General features: G+C 35.5%; 1 protein-coding gene across 4 annotated transcripts; it reads left to right on the top strand.

Moving 5' to 3' along the window:
- Window positions 1-6,662: 6,662 nt before the first annotated feature.
- Window positions 6,663-11,730, top strand: LOC107761114 (ubiquitin receptor RAD23b). 4 transcript variants are annotated; one of them, XM_016579282.2, is made up of 13 exons: window positions 6,709-6,924; window positions 8,257-8,418; window positions 9,003-9,041; window positions 9,138-9,196; window positions 9,277-9,321; window positions 9,437-9,614; window positions 9,718-9,852; window positions 9,929-9,997; window positions 10,193-10,240; window positions 10,316-10,425; window positions 10,908-10,986; window positions 11,088-11,249; window positions 11,365-11,418. In XM_016579282.2, the coding sequence occupies exons 1-12, from the start codon at window positions 6,859-6,861 to the stop codon at window positions 11,202-11,204; spliced, it is 1,107 nt and encodes a 368-aa protein (XP_016434768.1). In that variant the 5' UTR covers window positions 6,709-6,858; the 3' UTR covers window positions 11,205-11,249; window positions 11,365-11,418. The 4 variants fall into 4 exon arrangements, with proteins under 4 accessions (XP_016434770.1, XP_016434767.1, XP_016434768.1 ...); XM_016579284.2 differs by having other exon boundaries at window positions 6,663-6,768; window positions 11,088-11,730; XM_016579281.2 differs by having other exon boundaries at window positions 6,708-6,924; window positions 11,088-11,730.
- Window positions 11,731-16,903: the final 5,173 nt, after the last annotated feature.

Genomic DNA, 16,903 nt, shown 5'->3' with positions numbered 1-16,903 from the left:
GCAGTGGAATGTTCTCTCTTCCGAAGATCCTAAGACAAATCTTATTGAACTCAACCTTGCTTATCTTCAAGCTCAGCAACCTATTTAAGTAATAAAAGTACTGTTTTGACCTATCTGGTCCGAGTTTCCTCACTATCAAAGCTTTCAGTTCAGCAAGATTGATCCGTGAATGCTGATGTGGCGGTTGCATCTCAGTCAGCACATAAATGCCATACACAAAAAGCAAAAGTTATAAAGTTTCCCCTGCTCAAAAACAAACTTTAGGGTCAGAAACCAATTCCACCACTAAATTAGGGTTTTCCCCCCAAACTCCAAAAAAACAACTTGGAAACTGCATTGAATCCCTCTAGTATCAATCTTTGCATTTTCCAAATCAAATCCCATCTCCAATATCCCAATTTGTAACAGTATAAGATTTAAAGGGGCTGAGGTCAGCACCAGAAATCCAAATTCTCAACTAACTCTCCCTCCAAAAATCCAATCTTGAAAAACTTCAAATCCCAAGTCCTACTAAAACTCCAACCTTAAAATCTCGTCAAAATCATTACTTTATCAAACCCTCCATTTCCAGCTAAGATACCTCCCCGTAACTCCAACTAAAACCCACAACTTTATTCCCAATTCAATAACTTCAAACTGCCAAGATTACCTAAAACATACCCAAAAATCAAGTTCAAGCTGCCAATTTTTTCCAAAATTTAAAAGCTTGAAGCTTCAAACCTCAAGTTCAAATTCACTTCTACATGAACAATGATTAAACTTCAAGAATTCATACAGACAAAAGTGAACACTCTTGACCTTATTGGAGCTTCACGTAACTGACACACAATTCAGATTCACAAAGTATTGTAAAAAAAACATTTTTTTTTCAACTCTTACTTGTTTCTTGATACCCATGTATAAGCTTCCTCTTCCATCTCTTTGCATTTCAGTTCTCCTCTGTTTAATTATCTTCTTCTCCAAAAATCACATCTTTTAAATCAAGAATTGAAAATACCCACTTCCCACTTTCTCTCTCCGACACTACTCTCTCTCTCTCTTCTTGATTTCTCCTGAAGCCGAGTCTTCTTTGTTCTTGTGTTTTTCGTACTTAACATTTTAGAACTTCATATTATCACACTCTCGTTTTCTCGTGTTATAGCACGCGATTATTTATTGGGTATTAATCGGAATGTGGAAGTTACAGGACTTAACTGCGCGTGGGTGAAGTAAGTTTAAGAGGATATATTTGCTCAAGTTTGTATGAAAAAAGAAGAAAGATTCTAAAGAGAAATACTATAAACTGCTTATAGGATTTAGTGAGCACTGAATTGCAGCAGTCAGCAGTCTTTACAAGGTCCTTTACTAATTTGTAGGAGTACTAAAATAGGAATGAAATGTTTTCTGTTTTGAAGATGAAGAAGAAAATAATTTAGTCTGACCCAAGAAAAAGTCAAAGAAAAAACACACAACACTTTGCACATCTGCTGAATTATTGAGGACTTGTGTTCATTTAAAACTTTACCATGTAACTTGAAAAATAATGATTCCTATTTTGTTTGAACTAATGCTAACTTCAATTATTCTATGCTTAGGTTAGTGGGAAGAAATCATTTAATAGGTTTTTTTTTTGTCTATGTTGGAATTTAATAACGAGACTTCATGGTTTATTTCCACTTATTAATTACTAGATCATATCCTTGAATGCAAAAAATAATTATGATCGACGATTAGAAAATTGAAGTAGAATCTAATCCGGTTAAATAAACTACATAAAGGGAAGGGCATTAACCAAGACCCTAGACCTTAAACCGCGGCAAGTGGACAAATATATGCTTCGAAGATCAATGTTCAAAGAAAAGCCGAAGATTAAAAAGTGTTTAATGTTTAGCCGCTTTAGAATCAGCTTCAGACACGTAGAACTGAAGCTGAAATAATGAATTTAGAGTTTCAAACTTTAATAATTTGGATCGGAAGTCAGAATTGTCACAGCCTAACTTCAAACCTATGAATGACAATGAGATTTGAGTTTTAGGCTATAACATTCTTGATCTTTTATCTTTATTTGTTCAAACTATCAACCTTCGAATCTGAATTTAGGCTCGTCGGTTCAAATATTAGACCCATGATCTGAAATTTAAACTATTTTACAACTTACACTGCAATGGAATGTGTATGTCCATTTCACTCCATTCATCCTTTTAAGTTTTTTGTAATATAATAAAATTCATTAAAATTTTGCAAGGAGAAAAATAAAAAAATCCACAAAAATCACTAGTGCTCCTTATTTAATTACCAAATCCTATAAGCACAGTTTATAATTTTAACACATTTTTAGAAAAAGATCTATAACATTTTTTTTATATATTCCTACTTCTTAGAAGAGGGAATAGCAGAGAGCTCTTCGTCAACATGTCTGCTTATGACGAGGGCAGTCTGGTCATTTGATGTGCTATTTGCTTTAAATTGTCTATTATGTCCTTATTTGTTAACTATTCGGATCAGATGTAGTAGGTCATTTTCTACTTATGCTGTGGCAATCACCGCTACCGAGTTTGAAGAACAATTTTCTCTCTCCTCAATATTTGACGCATAGTTCTTCGCCGCTCAAGCTTCTTCTACCAAAGTAAATCCTTTTGATTTGCTTTGTTTCCTCTCTGTTTTTCTTTGGGTTTTGCTACTTTCTTCTCTTTGATTTTCGCACATTGTTTTGCCAAAATTAAAATTTTGACTTCTACTGAGATTCTCAAAAATGACTAATCGAAGGTTACATATGTTACTGGATTTCCTTGAATAACAGAGTGATTTGGTCATCTTCTTGCAACACTGGTAACATCGTCATCCGCCAGCTGCACTTTTGCTCTGTCAGGGTAATTGCATGGGTTAAAAAGTTTTTCCCCAGCTATGTTGTATCTGGTACTTTGATATTGGTTCGGGCTTACAAAATGGTAAAATATTACAGCACAATCGAAAAAAATAAGTTGCCCGAGAGAATATTACGCAAGAATAATATTTTAAGAAATTATACTTTCATTATTTTGGCATTCAGATTGCGATTAAGTATGACTCTGTACTTTTTTCAACGCTTTAGAGATGCCAATAAAAAATTGTAATAAAGCAACATTATTTAAAAGTGTCAAAGGCATGTCCTAGATCATTCAAAAAGTGTTCTTAGTTGAAAAAAGGTAATGTTCATTGTGTTAGCTTTAGAGATACTTAAATTTACACACAATATTAATTTGCACATGCCAATACCCTTTGGAATTGTTACTACTCGAAACTGAGAACTTGACAAAGTTTCGCCTTGGAATATGAATGAAGTTGGAGTTAAAGCTGGTTGTCATGTGTTGAAGGATGTATTGATCCCTGTAGTATAGAACTTTGTATCTTGGTAGCTTGCCCTCTGCAGTTTTCCTTCTTGAATACCTTTCCACATCCTATATAATGGAGACAAGGACATAAACTTAAATTTTCTTACTTGAAGAACGATAGTAACTGAAAGTAGAGTGGACCATTGGACATGCTTGCTTACCCACTTCTATGTCATCTTGTAGTTTGTTTAATTGCAGCTATACATACTTATAGTTATAGGAACCTAATATGAATAAATTTTGCAGTTCTTATTTAGCTAAATTTTTTTTCTTCATATATTCCATAACCAATTGGTCATGAAATAAGCACTCTATTTGATGGTTCATTTTTATCTTGACTAAAACTTATTCTTCTTGTTATTGGTTTGGGTTTAGTAGGTACCAATAACATATAATCCTTTGCATGGTATAAAACTCAAGCTCATTGGTTTTAAAAGTTCTTTTTAGGTATTTTGTTGTGATTCTATAGCTGGGTTTCTATGAAATACAAAGCATAAAGATCAAAACAATTTGTTCATCTTCACGACTTCGGTGACGTTCTTCACTACTCCGTTTTGCTCTTTCAAGGTAAGTGCATAGTTAAAAAAGTTAGTTTGCTGATCTATCGTGTTGGGTCTTTTATTACGGCTCTATTGTTTGAAGGTTTATAAGTTTGACTTCACTGAGCTTCAATAAACTGATAATCAGACTGTAATCTTTAATGTATAACCTGTAAATTATAAAGCTTTGATTTTTTTCGTTCTTTGTCTCAAAGTAAAGATTTGGATAGTCTGAGTTGTTTAGTTAGCCTTTCTGGTTGGGTATAAATAAGAGCGTATGAATTGCTCAAATTAAAATAAACACTTAGGACCAAACTACTATTTCTGATTACTATCTTAAAGGTATGAAATGATGAGTACTTTAATATATGTTAGTTAGTAGCCATGTTGTTGGAACGTTAGAACTTTGCTCATATTTAACTTATGTCTCCTTCTTTGCTCATTGATATATTCCATATGTCTTACTTCTGCACTTTTATCATTGGAAGAGATAATATTTTCTATTTTACACAATCAACATCTTTGAAATCATTTACTCTATCAAGACCTACTATTCATCTATTAGTCGAGCAAGATTCTCAAAGCTTGCAGTAATTACTTCCTGAAATTACTAGTTGGGTTTATTGTCTGGATAATGACCTTGTATGTATTCAGTTACATGTTTAACCTGCATCTTTAGAGTTGCTTAGTTATTATACATAATTATTATCTTTATATGTTGCCGAAGCTGGACTGACTCAATAAATTTCTTGAGCACATGTGGCCTTATCTGGACAACATACTCTCCATTTCTTAACAGTGTTTTGAATTTCCTTCTCATAGTATCTTAGGTAACTAGCTTGTGTAAATTATTTTGTATAATTAGTTTTTTTGCATGACTGCAAAAAGTATTGTGCAGCTATTATTGTAGGGCAAAATTTTGAAACATCCAATTTGGGTTCCTTACCTACTTTCCAAGCTTAGTGATTCTTAGTGGCTATAACTAAAGTTAGTTGGTGTTTTTATTTTCAGATACTGTTTCGGCTTGCTAGACATTAAACTATGGCATAAGATACATAAGATGTTATTTCTTACCCGCATTCTTTCCATTTGTAAAAAAACATTAGATGACAATTGTTAAACGGCCTTGATGTTTTCATTTGGCAAGTAAATTTTCTACTTAAGAAGACGTATCAGTTATGTAGGATACTTTATAGTTGCTCCATTTTGTTAGCTGAAGTTCATACTCATATAAAACCGTCAAGGAGTTCACACTCAAACTAGTTGTTGCTGTTGTTTAGACACATAAGAAGAGTTTTTGATAAATCACTTGATTAGTGCAAGTTATGGACGAATTTGACTGCATTGAAAAGGTCCAGTTAGTAAAGCTTATTCATTTGACACAAAGATACAAACTCGCCAACTAAAAGGTCTTGTACAAATAAGAAGGAATGGCAAAAGGCGAAACAAAGGAGTTAAAAGTATAATTTTCCAGTAAAGAGTCCTCTGATTTTAACTTGATTTAGGCAAAAAAGTCTTTGAATATGTTGACTGACGTGCTTATGGATAGTCTTCTCGTATTGATAGAGTTTTCCTGTTAGTATGTGTTCTCTATACGACGAGTTCTTTGCGAGATACAATTACATGCTTTTCCTGAGAAGAAGTGGCTTACATCTGAAAATATTAATAGAGGTGGCATGTACTAGCCTTCTTGAGATATAATTTTACCAATTTCATTAAAGTTATCAAATGTAAATTGGTATGCTCCTTCGCTCATTATCAATACTTGTATTTACATACGTTATGCTATTCATTTACTAATATTTTAATAAAGTTTCACTTGATTCTAGTTCAACAATACTGTTATCAACTCATTTTTGAAATAATAATGATCATAAACATTTTCATGGATACTCCTTTTAACTTTGTGCAGATCAACTAGGCTCGCACATTTTGGATACAGGGTCTGTCCTTTCTGATGATTTAGTTCACAACGCGCTCAGCTCGATCTACTTTTTGACGAACTTATATGATATTGAAAACTAAAATTTAAAAGTCAAAGGATAAAGAACTTTATGCGCTTTGCTTTTGGGTCCTTGCAGATATTGTCACTATACATTTATTTACAGTAGTAGTATTTTTTATATTTCTCTTTAGCACTTACAAAAAATCATGATAAAGAATTTGAAAAATTAGTGAGAACTCTCATAAGAGAAAGTCAAAATGTTACGGTGAGAATCAGAAGTAACATAGTGTAATGAAACAATATAGATTGTTTATGTTGGGCCCGGGCGAAGCCCCCGGGCTATCCCTACTAGTATTCTCTATAAAAGGAGATGCCATTCACTCTATATTGAATACTTAAATAACAACTCATAACATACTTGTTGTATCCTAGATGCGCATTGTGTGCATAATTACTCTTTGAGACAATAATCGCATCACGCATCAAGCCTTTCTCTTATTTTCTTTTCCTTCTTTCTCCATCAAATTTTTTAGCACAATATACTCGTAAAACAAAAAGTTAAAATAATATACTCCCCGTTCAATTTCTGTGAACTTGTTGACTAGATACAAAGTTTAAGAAAAAATAAAAACTTTTGTAATTTGTGGTTCTAAACAAATTAAAAAGGGTTAGAGTATTTGTGTGATTATAAAAGCTTCTCGATAGTAGAATTGAAAGTTTAAGCTAAATTATTTTTAAATTTTTTATTTGAAACGGAAAAAAAAAAAGTTCACGTAAACATAAATTAGAACGGAGAAATTAGTACATCTTTTTCTAACACCATATACTCGTAAAACAAAAGGTTAAAATTAGTAACTCAATTTTCTTACAAACTGCAAATAGGTTGAAAATCAAAACCCATTAGTGCTCCTCTCTCATTACCAAATCTTGTAAGGTAAGCACATTTTATAATTGTGTGACATTCATAGCAGCATTTGGTGTTTTAGGGTTTTCTCTTTCAAAAGTAAATTCGCAATTCGACAATATGAAGCTTACAGTGAAAACTCTGAAAGGCAGTCACTTCGAAATTAGGGTTCAGCCCTCCGATACCGTTAGTCCCTCTCTATCTCTTTTAGCATTCTTTAATTCCGAATTTTGCACCTTTTTTTTTCTTTTTAAAGTAATTTGATAGTTTCGATGGTGGTATTGAATGAGCTGGAACTTTTCTGTCCTATTTTATATGACAGGAATTTGATTAGACATAGCTTTTATGATTTATTGGACTTATGTGTTATATGAATGATAGTGGAACAAAATATTGAAGTACTGGTTTGGAAGTTATTTGATAAAAAGGACAGCTTGGTGCACTAACTCTCGTGTAGCTACATGTGAGGTACAAGAAAAGGTTGAACCACATTGGGTTCTATCATATGTAATCTTATGTTACAATTTTGCAATAGGTTGTTTCCACGGTTTGAATCCTTGAAGGCTTGAACTTCCGGTCACACGACAACAACTCTTATAGTTACGCCAAGGCTCCAAATTTGAATAGATTAATAAATCTGAATTCTTGGAAGTTCTGAAGTTTGTGTAGAAATATAATGGTGTCAAACATATTGTGGGAGCTTACAAATTGGAAAAGAGTGTTATATAAATTGGTACAGAGGGAGTAAAATGGAAAGTTTGTCCCAACCTTATTTAGATTTAATTTACTTTACATTAAGGTAAAGAATGGCACTTGAACAACCGTGTGTTACATAATGCTAAGATTTTCTGCCAATGTGAATATTCTTCCGCGAGACTAAATTTTGTGGAGAAAATAAGAATCGTTGAATTGGGCAGAGTTATACGTTGAGTAATTTAAGCAGCCTTTGGTCTTTATTTATGATGCCGATTTTTTCCATGTCTTAGGAAATGACAAAAAGTGTGCTTTGATAGCCGACTATCCATTTAACTGATTTTACTGTTGTTTGAGAAGCAGAGTGTTAGAAATGATTGTTGCTTTGAAGGAGGGTTAAGATCAATTATTTGTAATTAATTCAGTTGTATGAGTACTTTAAAACATTTCTTCAATTATGATAGTGGATAGGCAAATGATTGAATCATGGATTTCTAAGCTGTTTAAAGCTAGAACTTGTTCTGCAGGCTTTTGTGAATTAGATACTGTTCCTTATTAAAAAAAACATTTGCAAATATTTAATTGCATATGAAGTTCCTTACTCTTTAGCTGAAGAGTTCTTGTAACTTTTTAGTGCGTATAGTGACTCAAATCCTAAGAATCTCACGTCGCTAGTCTCAGATGACAATGTTGCTTTTCTTCATCAAAAAATGATATGGTTGCTTTGACTTCAAATTAAAGACTTCTATAGAAATAGTGGTTACTGTTGTGTGATGACTTATAATACTTTTTCGGTCAATTAGATTGGATTTCTTGTGATTGTAGATTATCGCAGTCAAGAAAAACATTGAGGATATACAAGGAAAAGATAATTATCCATGTGGGCAGCAGTTACTGATTCACAATGGTAAGGTTTTGAAGGATGAAAGCACATTATTGGAAAATAATGTTTCTGAAGATGGCTTTCTTGTTGTCATGCTTAGCAAGGTAAAACTGTAAATCTTCGTGTTCTCCTTATCTGTGAAGTTCTTTACCTATAACTTTGCACTTCCTCAGCACCTAACTCATATCTTGTAAAAGTGCTGCCATACCCGTTTATCCTTTGAGAAATCTTTTCTTTTTATGAAGTAAGGATTTTATATCAGAGCATCCAGAGGATGCGAGCAGCTGAGCATAATATCCTGAGATCAGCATGATGTCCAGTCAATTAATTTTCTAACCCTCAAGCCAAAATCCACTATGGAGCTACTGCAATGTTGGAAGAAAGAAGGGTTGTGCAATAAATCTCAAAAGACTTAGAATACTGCCCTCAAGCCATTTGGTGGACTGTGTGACTTGAAAGAAATGATAGAATTTTTGAAGGCTAAAGGAGGAATATACATAGCCTTAATCAAAGATGTATTTTCTTGCTAGCTTTTTGGTACAATCTACTTATAGTACAGGATGTTGATGCATGCACAATTTATAGTTATGCTTTTGTCGCACTGGCTTAGTGCAAGCATTTATAAATTTTTTGATTACTTATCCCAAAAAGCATTTCTAACCTTCTATGCGTAATGTGCTTTCTGCAGAGCAAGACTGTTGGTTCAAGTGGGACATCATCTGCACCGGTACTTCTCTTCTTGTAGTCATTTTGGGATAGAGTTCTCCAGGTAGTGTCCATTCATTCATTTTCATAGTATTAATTCTTATTCTTTGAACGTTAGCAGCCTTCAGCTCCTACAGTCAAACCGACTCCAGCACCTGAAGTGACTCCAGCAGCACCGTAAGTCAACAATCTCAGTGTCAGCATAATTTGACTCTTGTTTACTCGGATTCTGCTTTTCTCATGAACATTCTGTGTAGGGAGCCTAAGGATGTTGCATCAGCATCTGATGCTGCAACAGCTAGGTAAGACACTTTACCAGTTTACTTCATTATAAGATCTCCTTTTGCATACTTCTTTGCATGTTCTTTCTTGATTCCCATGCTCGAGATAACTATTACATCTTTTACCTTGCTGCAGTCTTCCAACTGATAATTTTAGTCAAGCTGCATCAAATCTAGTTGCTGGAAATAATCTTGAACAGACAATACAACAAATTATGGAAATGGGCGGTGGCAATTGGGATAAAGAAACAGTGACACGGGCACTTAGAGCAGCTTATAACAATCCTGAAAGGGCTATTGATTACCTGTATTCAGTATGTACCTGGTTTGCCCCACTTTACAGGAAAAATCCACTGCAAGTCTGTTTTCTCTTATTCTTTTTGTCTTTTGAGAGGGATTTCTTCCTTTTGTTAATAGGGGATTCCTGAAACAGCAGAAGTTGCTATACCAGTAGCTAGTAGCGGGGGTAATTCTGCAATAGGGACTACTACAGTGCCTGCTGCCCCTGTTTCTGGAGCACCCAATTCAGCTCCTTTAAATTTGTTTCCGCAGGTCTACTACAGTTTTTGATTGATGCTTACGTTTGTTTATCCTTTTTCTTATGTCGTCTAAGCTGAAAGTTCTACAGGAGAATGTTGCTGGTGTTGGTGGTGCTGCCGCCCTTGGATCCCTTGATTTTCTCAGGAATAACCAACAGGTAAGATTCATCTTTTAGGCATTCAATTTGACTTTTGCCTATGGTCCTCAGTTTTGGTGGTAGGTTGCTCAACTTGAAGTAATTAGATTAAGCCGTATCTCTGTAGAATAGATTGCATTGGACATTCCTTTGTGCTTAAATTTCCCGGACATCTACTTTCTTGCCCCTTAAATTTCTCTTTTGTTTTCTTTGCAGTTTCAAGCATTACGTTCTATGGTTCAATCTAACCCGCAAATTCTACAGGCAAGTAACTCTCGTCCTCTAGTGTAGTTTATCATTGTCATTGTCTAAATGTGCAAGTTCATTCTTTCTGTACAGCCTATGCTTCAGGAACTTGGAAAGCAAAATCCTCAACTTTTGAGAATGATACAAGAGCACCATCAAGAGTTTCTTCAATTAATCAATGAACCAGTAGATGGTTCTGATGGGTTAGTGGCTTTCAGCTTACTCCTTATCAAGTTATAGTTACACATGGAATTTATATAATTTATCCCCCAAAAAAAGAAGAGGGTAAAAAATTTTGTTAAAAAAGAAAAAAGAAGAAGGATGCATGTATCTTTTCTTGAAATGGTAAGGGTGCATGTAATTTTGAAAAAAACATTCTATCATTTATCTGTTTCAGATCAGGTGGATGTTTAATTTGGTGCTTTATTCTTTGCTGTTTTAATTAATTTATTTGCCTAGAAATAGATTTTGCATTACTTCCAGTATCTAAGCATAGCACAGAATTTAAAGAGAATTTTCTCATTTTCATTTTTCTTACTAGCGAAGAGCTAAGGTGTTTCTGTTTTTAGATTTAATAATAGTACCAGGGCCACATTTGGAATACCATAGGTCTTTTCAATGGGGAAAAAGAAATGAAATACCTCAGATGCTTTTGGATGACATGCTTTGCCCTTGTTTCTTCTAGGGACCTATTTGATCAGCCTGAGCAGGACATGCCCCACACAGTTAGTGTCACTCCACAAGAGCAGGAGGCGATCGAGCGAGTAAGAGTCATCTCTCTTCATGCCCCAACTAGCTCTTGTTTTCTGTTTCATTCATGAATGGATATTATGATGTACATTAATTAATTGGTTCATATTTGCAGCTCGAGGCAATGGGTTTTGATCGAGCTCTTGTTATTGAGGCCTTTTTAGCTTGTGATCGCAATGAGGAACTAGCTGCAAATTATTTATTGGAGCATGCAGGAGATTACGAAGATTGACTGCCAGAATCTTCTTAGCAATATTCTTTTGCACACCACTAACAGGTCTTGAGTTGATTTTAATTACTCTACGAGGGTTTGTAAAGGAGGTTTTACTTAAACTGTGCGTCCAAAATTCTTGTCGAGTGGGGAAGGTTCATTTGGTAGCTTTGCTTTGCAGTTACTCCAAGTGAAAGAAAATGATCACTAGTGGAAATTTGTTCCGAAGACTAAAGAACTGCTGGTTTAGGTGGGAATAAGGCTGTATTGTGGTCCGGTCCCGGGCCTAAATGGGCTAAACGGGCTGGGCCAAACGGTCCCGGGCTCTGGCGGGCCGGTCTCAAGCGGTCCTGGAGGGTGGAACCGGCCCACTGTGGGCCTAAGCCCACATGGTTCCGGGCTAAATGGGCCGGGTCCACGTGCATAAGTGTTCCGGGCTATTTTTTTTGAATTTTTTTTTATCTAAGACAATTTCTTGTAAATTATATTATATAAGTGTGACTTAAATCTTCTAATTCAAATTTAAACACAAAAAATTGCAAAGAAATATTCAAGGGAATGCCTTATAATTTTTATTATTACGACATTAACAAAAAATGACAATATCGTTCTTAGTCTTCCTCCCCCAATGGAATGAGCACAACAAGGTGTTAATACCACCATTAAAAGGAAAAAAAAACTAATGAAGATGTGTCAAAATACAAGTTACATATTAGTTTATGTATTATCTCTAACAAATTTCATAAATCCTTTTAAGGTTCACAAATTTCATGTATTATCAAGAATAATAGGTGGAGGAGGACGGGTAACAGGTCTGCGTCGGGGAGCCGGGAGAGGAGTAATAACTTGACCACTAGATTCACCAATTTAGATTTTTCCTTACCACCAAACATTTTTTTTCAAAGAAAATGTCATATTAATTATAATTATACAAACTAAATCAAACAAAACTATAATAGTAAAACTCAAGAGTTGGAACGAGTTTACCGAATTGACGAACAACTTCTTGAAAATTGTATATCGTTGAAGACTTGAATACTTCAATTCGCCAACTTCACAATTTTTCACAAATTGCAATAATAAAGTAAGGAATTATAGAAGAAAATTAGAGAGAGAGATTGATGATTTTGTGAGTAAAAATGAAAGAATGAGGGGGTATTTATAGTTGAGAATAGGGAAAAAGTGTAATTATAAAAAGTTTATGGGCCAAATGACTATTTTTATTGGCAGGCCAACGACTAGTTTTTAAACTTCCAACCATTGGCCAATTTAAAAAAAAATATTTTTTTGAAAAATAGCCATTGGGCCCGTTAGGCCCGGTTGAACCGGCCCAGGCCCGCTAGCCGTTCCCGGGCTAAATGGTCCCGGGCTCGCGGTCTCAACATGGAGGACCGACCCACAGTGGGCTCCTAGGACCGCTTGGGACCGGACCGTTTGGACCAGCCCGTTTAGCCCGTGGTCTCGCGGTACCGGGCAGGGCCCGGACCACAATACAGCCTTAGGTGGGAAATGCAACTTCTGGGTTCTCCCATTATTTAATGCCTTTGACTTCTAGTTAGTCCAGTTGCTATTTTTGGGAAATTTGTTTTAAGACAGTAAAGTTCTGCTGGTTTTGACTTATTCCCATTGCGATTTAAGGCCTCTTGATTTTAGTTAGTCCAGTTGCTAAGGATGGGGTATTGGTGGGTTAAGTGGAGATGTACGGTTACCAATCAACAGATGCATCTGTTTTCCTGTGTTTGACTTCTGATTTTGCTCCAAGCGCATGGCCAACAAAAGGTACGCGATTCTCGATTGGATGGGAATTGGTAGAGGTGTACACAAGCTCAGGACTAGAATTACTACAGAACTTGATGGAAAGCCCTTAACATATTGGAAGCTTTTTGTGTAGCTGCAAAGGTTGTTCAAGAATTGCTTTATACTGTAGGTTCAAATTCTAGGTGTGCAATTTTTTTTTTAGCATAGCCTTTGCTTTTGTCAACATAATTGAAGCTCTCTCCAGGACTAATGAAGAAGCTAGCACAAGGTTAGCATCATTGTATCTAATGATAAAACCACAGCACACCATCACAATTCAAACTTGAGTGAGGTAGATAATAGTTATAGAACAACAACACAAACCCTGGGAGGGTAGAGTGTACGCAAACCTTACAACTATCCCGAAAGGGTAAAAAGGTTGTTTCTAGGAGACTAGATTATAGTTATAGTTGATGCAGATAAATTCTCCAAAGTACTAAAGATTCTACGCCATGTCATTCTCTAAAGTTGAAAACTTAGAAATTGTAAAGAACATGAACCCCAAATTAGAATTAATATTATGGATCAAAATGAGATATAGATATTATCTGTGCCCGATATTTGTATCCACACCTAGTCTTACCCCCAAAAGAAGTAAAAAGCGGGCGCGCGCACATACAATGAGTTAGAATTTAGTAACCTTCTACCACTAATATATTTTTTTACCCCTCTTTAGGAGCTCCTCATTTTGCTCCTTGGTGCTCAAACCCACAACTTCTACTATAGTACTATTTAATTGCACTTTCATGAGTTCGAACTTAAATGATTTCTTAACTGCTACTATCTGGTTGGACATTTCCAAAGGGTTGAGATCTAGTCCAGTAAAATTCCCTCCAGTAAAGTTCAATAGGGCGTTAATATGTTGACACGTGCTTTAATATAGTTTCAAACTTTCAATGGTCAAGATCTATTTGGTTTTTAACTATAGTTAATTATTCTCTAACTTTTACTTTCCTCTTGGAGAATCTAGACTAGGCCCCCTTTTCTCTTTACCCTTCCAGCAAGTTCTGCATTTTTTTTCCAGTTTCGAGATGTTCTGTAATGGATTAACAATTATGAATCATTCAATTCGTGTATTATATGTAATTCAATTCTAAAATGGAACAAAATCATATTACTAGTGAATAAATAGTATTCTTAGGAAAGGACAATATGCTGCATCTTCAACCAAATAGTACCAAATAGGGGACTTGTTATGACAAGAAGAAAATCAGTCCTGAATATTTAAGGACGAAAGAGAACAAATAATTATCAAATCTGTAAAGAGAGCAATATAAACTATACAAATCTTGAAGAATGGATAGAGATAATTGAAAAATTATTTGGCTGAAAGTTCTAAAGGAGTTTGAAGAAGGAAGAATGAAGAGAGGAGAGAGTAAAAATTAAGAAGACATGTATGTGTTATCACAGAGGCAATAGAGAAAAGTTAGAGAAGAATTAACTATAGTTAAAGACTAAATAGATCCTGACCATTGAAACTATACTAGAGTACGTGTTAATTGTCATGGACGCCTTTCCAGCTATGCCCTCCTTGGACCCCCTTGGACGCGCCCTATGGCGTCCTGGCAAGCCTCCCAACGCCTAGCGCCATGGACGGTCCCGTGGTCTTGGCCGCGCCAAGTGACAAGTGCGCCTGTGCCTATGTCGCACCACCGATAGCCCTCGCCAGCGCCCAGCCGCAGGCAGATGTCAACAGCACCGCGCGTGCAGACTCTGATGCTAAAGAGAAGGTTGCTGCCGTTATTGTAAATATAGAGTAGTTTTACTTCATGTATTTCCGTTATGTCTCTCTAGCTTAGTTATGTCAAGTCCTGTAACTTTGGTTTATTTTTTTAAGTACTAGGGGATCAAGCAATCAAACTTTCTAGCAAGCAAATAATTCTCTGTACTGGTGTCTCTTCCCCTTCGACACCGTGTTGCTTTTCAGTAATAGCTTTCATTTATGCAATCAAGCTTTCTTTTATTCTCATTTCTCTTTTCTATTCTCTCAATTGCTCTTGATATTGGTTTCCTATACGACACTGACAATCTCGTCTAGCGTACGGAAGGGATCCTAATTGGCGGATAGTAATTGATCACACCCAACTATGCCTTATAAGAAGGACAAATAGGTCGTTGCAGATATAATCCGGTTTACAAGTCCGGAGTCGAATCCCACAGAGAACTAAGGCTTATCTACAATTGTTCACTATCACCAAAAATACAAGCTTGAACAATTCATAACTTATAGATATTAAGATTCTTGTGTTTAACTAACTAACTAACTAACAAATTAAAATAATAAATTAACACTAAAGATACTACAGGTTGGAGAAAAGATTAAGGAGGTCTAGAGTTATGATTTCCCCAATTGTCGGAATCCTTCTCGCTATGTCTTCTATAATTTTGCCTAAGTGTTCTCTATCGATCATGAGCGCTCTACGTATTGTAATTCTCTCCCAAGTAATTACGACAATTTACTAGACATACTCTCCCGAGTTACGCTAGCTGGCTTTAATTACAGCTCACTTATATCGCACCCAAGATTTTGTTATCCCTAATCCCACCTTTAAACCCTTGGTTATTGATTCCTCACATACGTCGGGAGTGATGTTGTTTAACAACTACCTAAATATGCGCTCTCTCCCGAGTAATACACGCTAAATAGGCACAGCTAATTGAGGACCCTTCAATCAACCACAAGAATAATATAATTGAACAAATAGAGAAAATACTACGGCTCAATTATATAAAAGCATAACAAGAATTTATCCTACAAAAGGTTCCATTAAAACCCTAGATAACAAATTAGCTATTCATAATAGTATATAAAACTATAATACTAAAAGTCATAACCAATAATGAAAAATAGGAAGAGGAAGGAAAAACTCGTAGAAGAATTCCACGCCTTGCTCCTATTGCGTTTCTGCCTCCTTAGGTCTAAAATATATCAAAAGTATGTCCAACCCTTTAAAGTACCATTTTTCCATGTGTATATACCAAGTAGGGTCGGGCCCAAATAATTATACCTTCTCCTACACGAAAAAAACACTTTTCCAGGATTTGACTAGCGCGACCGCACTCGTGACCACGCATATTGCCCAGTATTCTGCCTGACGAGCGCGGTCTGAGCGCGGCCGCGCACTTTTCACCCTGTTCTGTTGGGAATTTGGAAAAACGTAAAACATGAAAGTTGTAGTCCTTTGAGTTATCTTTCCAACCATATATTGTGGAACCAATTGGAGTTTTGCGAAAAATATTATGTGCATTTTACTAGACAGTGCGTAATATGCCTACTCGATTCTTCGTTTGTTCTAACTATCATCCGTTGACCCCTGAACACGATCCCAGATTAATTCCTTGAGATTTTACTCAGACTTCAAAGCTCCAAATCACTTGAATTCATTCCATAATATCTACATAGCTCGAAATCACTCCTACGAGGCATAAAACACACAATTAGTGCAAGACACTAGCGATTAAAGTTCAAACTCAATTAAAGTGCAGTAAATTTGAGTGTAATAAGTGACTAAAATACATAATTATAGCATATCATCAACACCTCACACTTAAACCATTGCTCGTCCTCGAGCAATCAAACTACACTTTATATAGACACGACCTTTTTTTTAAAACAATTCTCCTAACTCATCACACCAAGAATATTTAAAATAGACTAAGCACAAAAGCGTAACATCTTCACCTCAATATTTGACTCATAAGTACCACGCATTATTCACAACTCACCCACTTACTCTAACATAGAGGTCACTGACATTACCGTTCCTTCATGAATCAAGTGCCTTCACACAACAAAAGAGAGTAGTTCCACACAATAAAATTTAAGAACACTTAGGAACTCAAGATAGAAAGAATTCACTCACTCTCAGAAATAACATTCGTATGCCACAAAAGATGCACCATAGACTTGCCCGTAGTATACT

Source organism: Nicotiana tabacum, chromosome 20 (genome assembly GCF_000715075.1).
Source record: "Nicotiana tabacum cultivar K326 chromosome 20, ASM71507v2, whole genome shotgun sequence".
NCBI lineage: Eukaryota > Viridiplantae > Streptophyta > Magnoliopsida > Solanales > Solanaceae > Nicotiana > Nicotiana tabacum.
The sequence above is the reverse complement of the archived record's forward strand: the minus strand, read 5'-3'. Positions and strand labels throughout refer to the sequence as shown.

What these genes read in the sequence shown, in the direction of transcription:
- LOC107761114 (XM_016579281.2), top strand. Translation starts at nt 6,859, where the DNA reads ATGAAGCTTACAGTGAAAACTCTGAAAGGCAGTCACTTCGAAATTAGG. An exon ending in GGGTTCAGCCCTCCGATACC is followed by an intron (nt 6,925 to 8,256) that starts GTTAGTCCCTCT and finishes TTGTGATTGTAG; the next exon opens with ATTATCGCAGTCAAGAAAAA. An exon ending in TCTGATGCTGCAACAGCTAG is followed by an intron (nt 9,322 to 9,436) that starts GTAAGACACTTT and finishes ACCTTGCTGCAG; the next exon opens with TCTTCCAACTGATAATTTTA.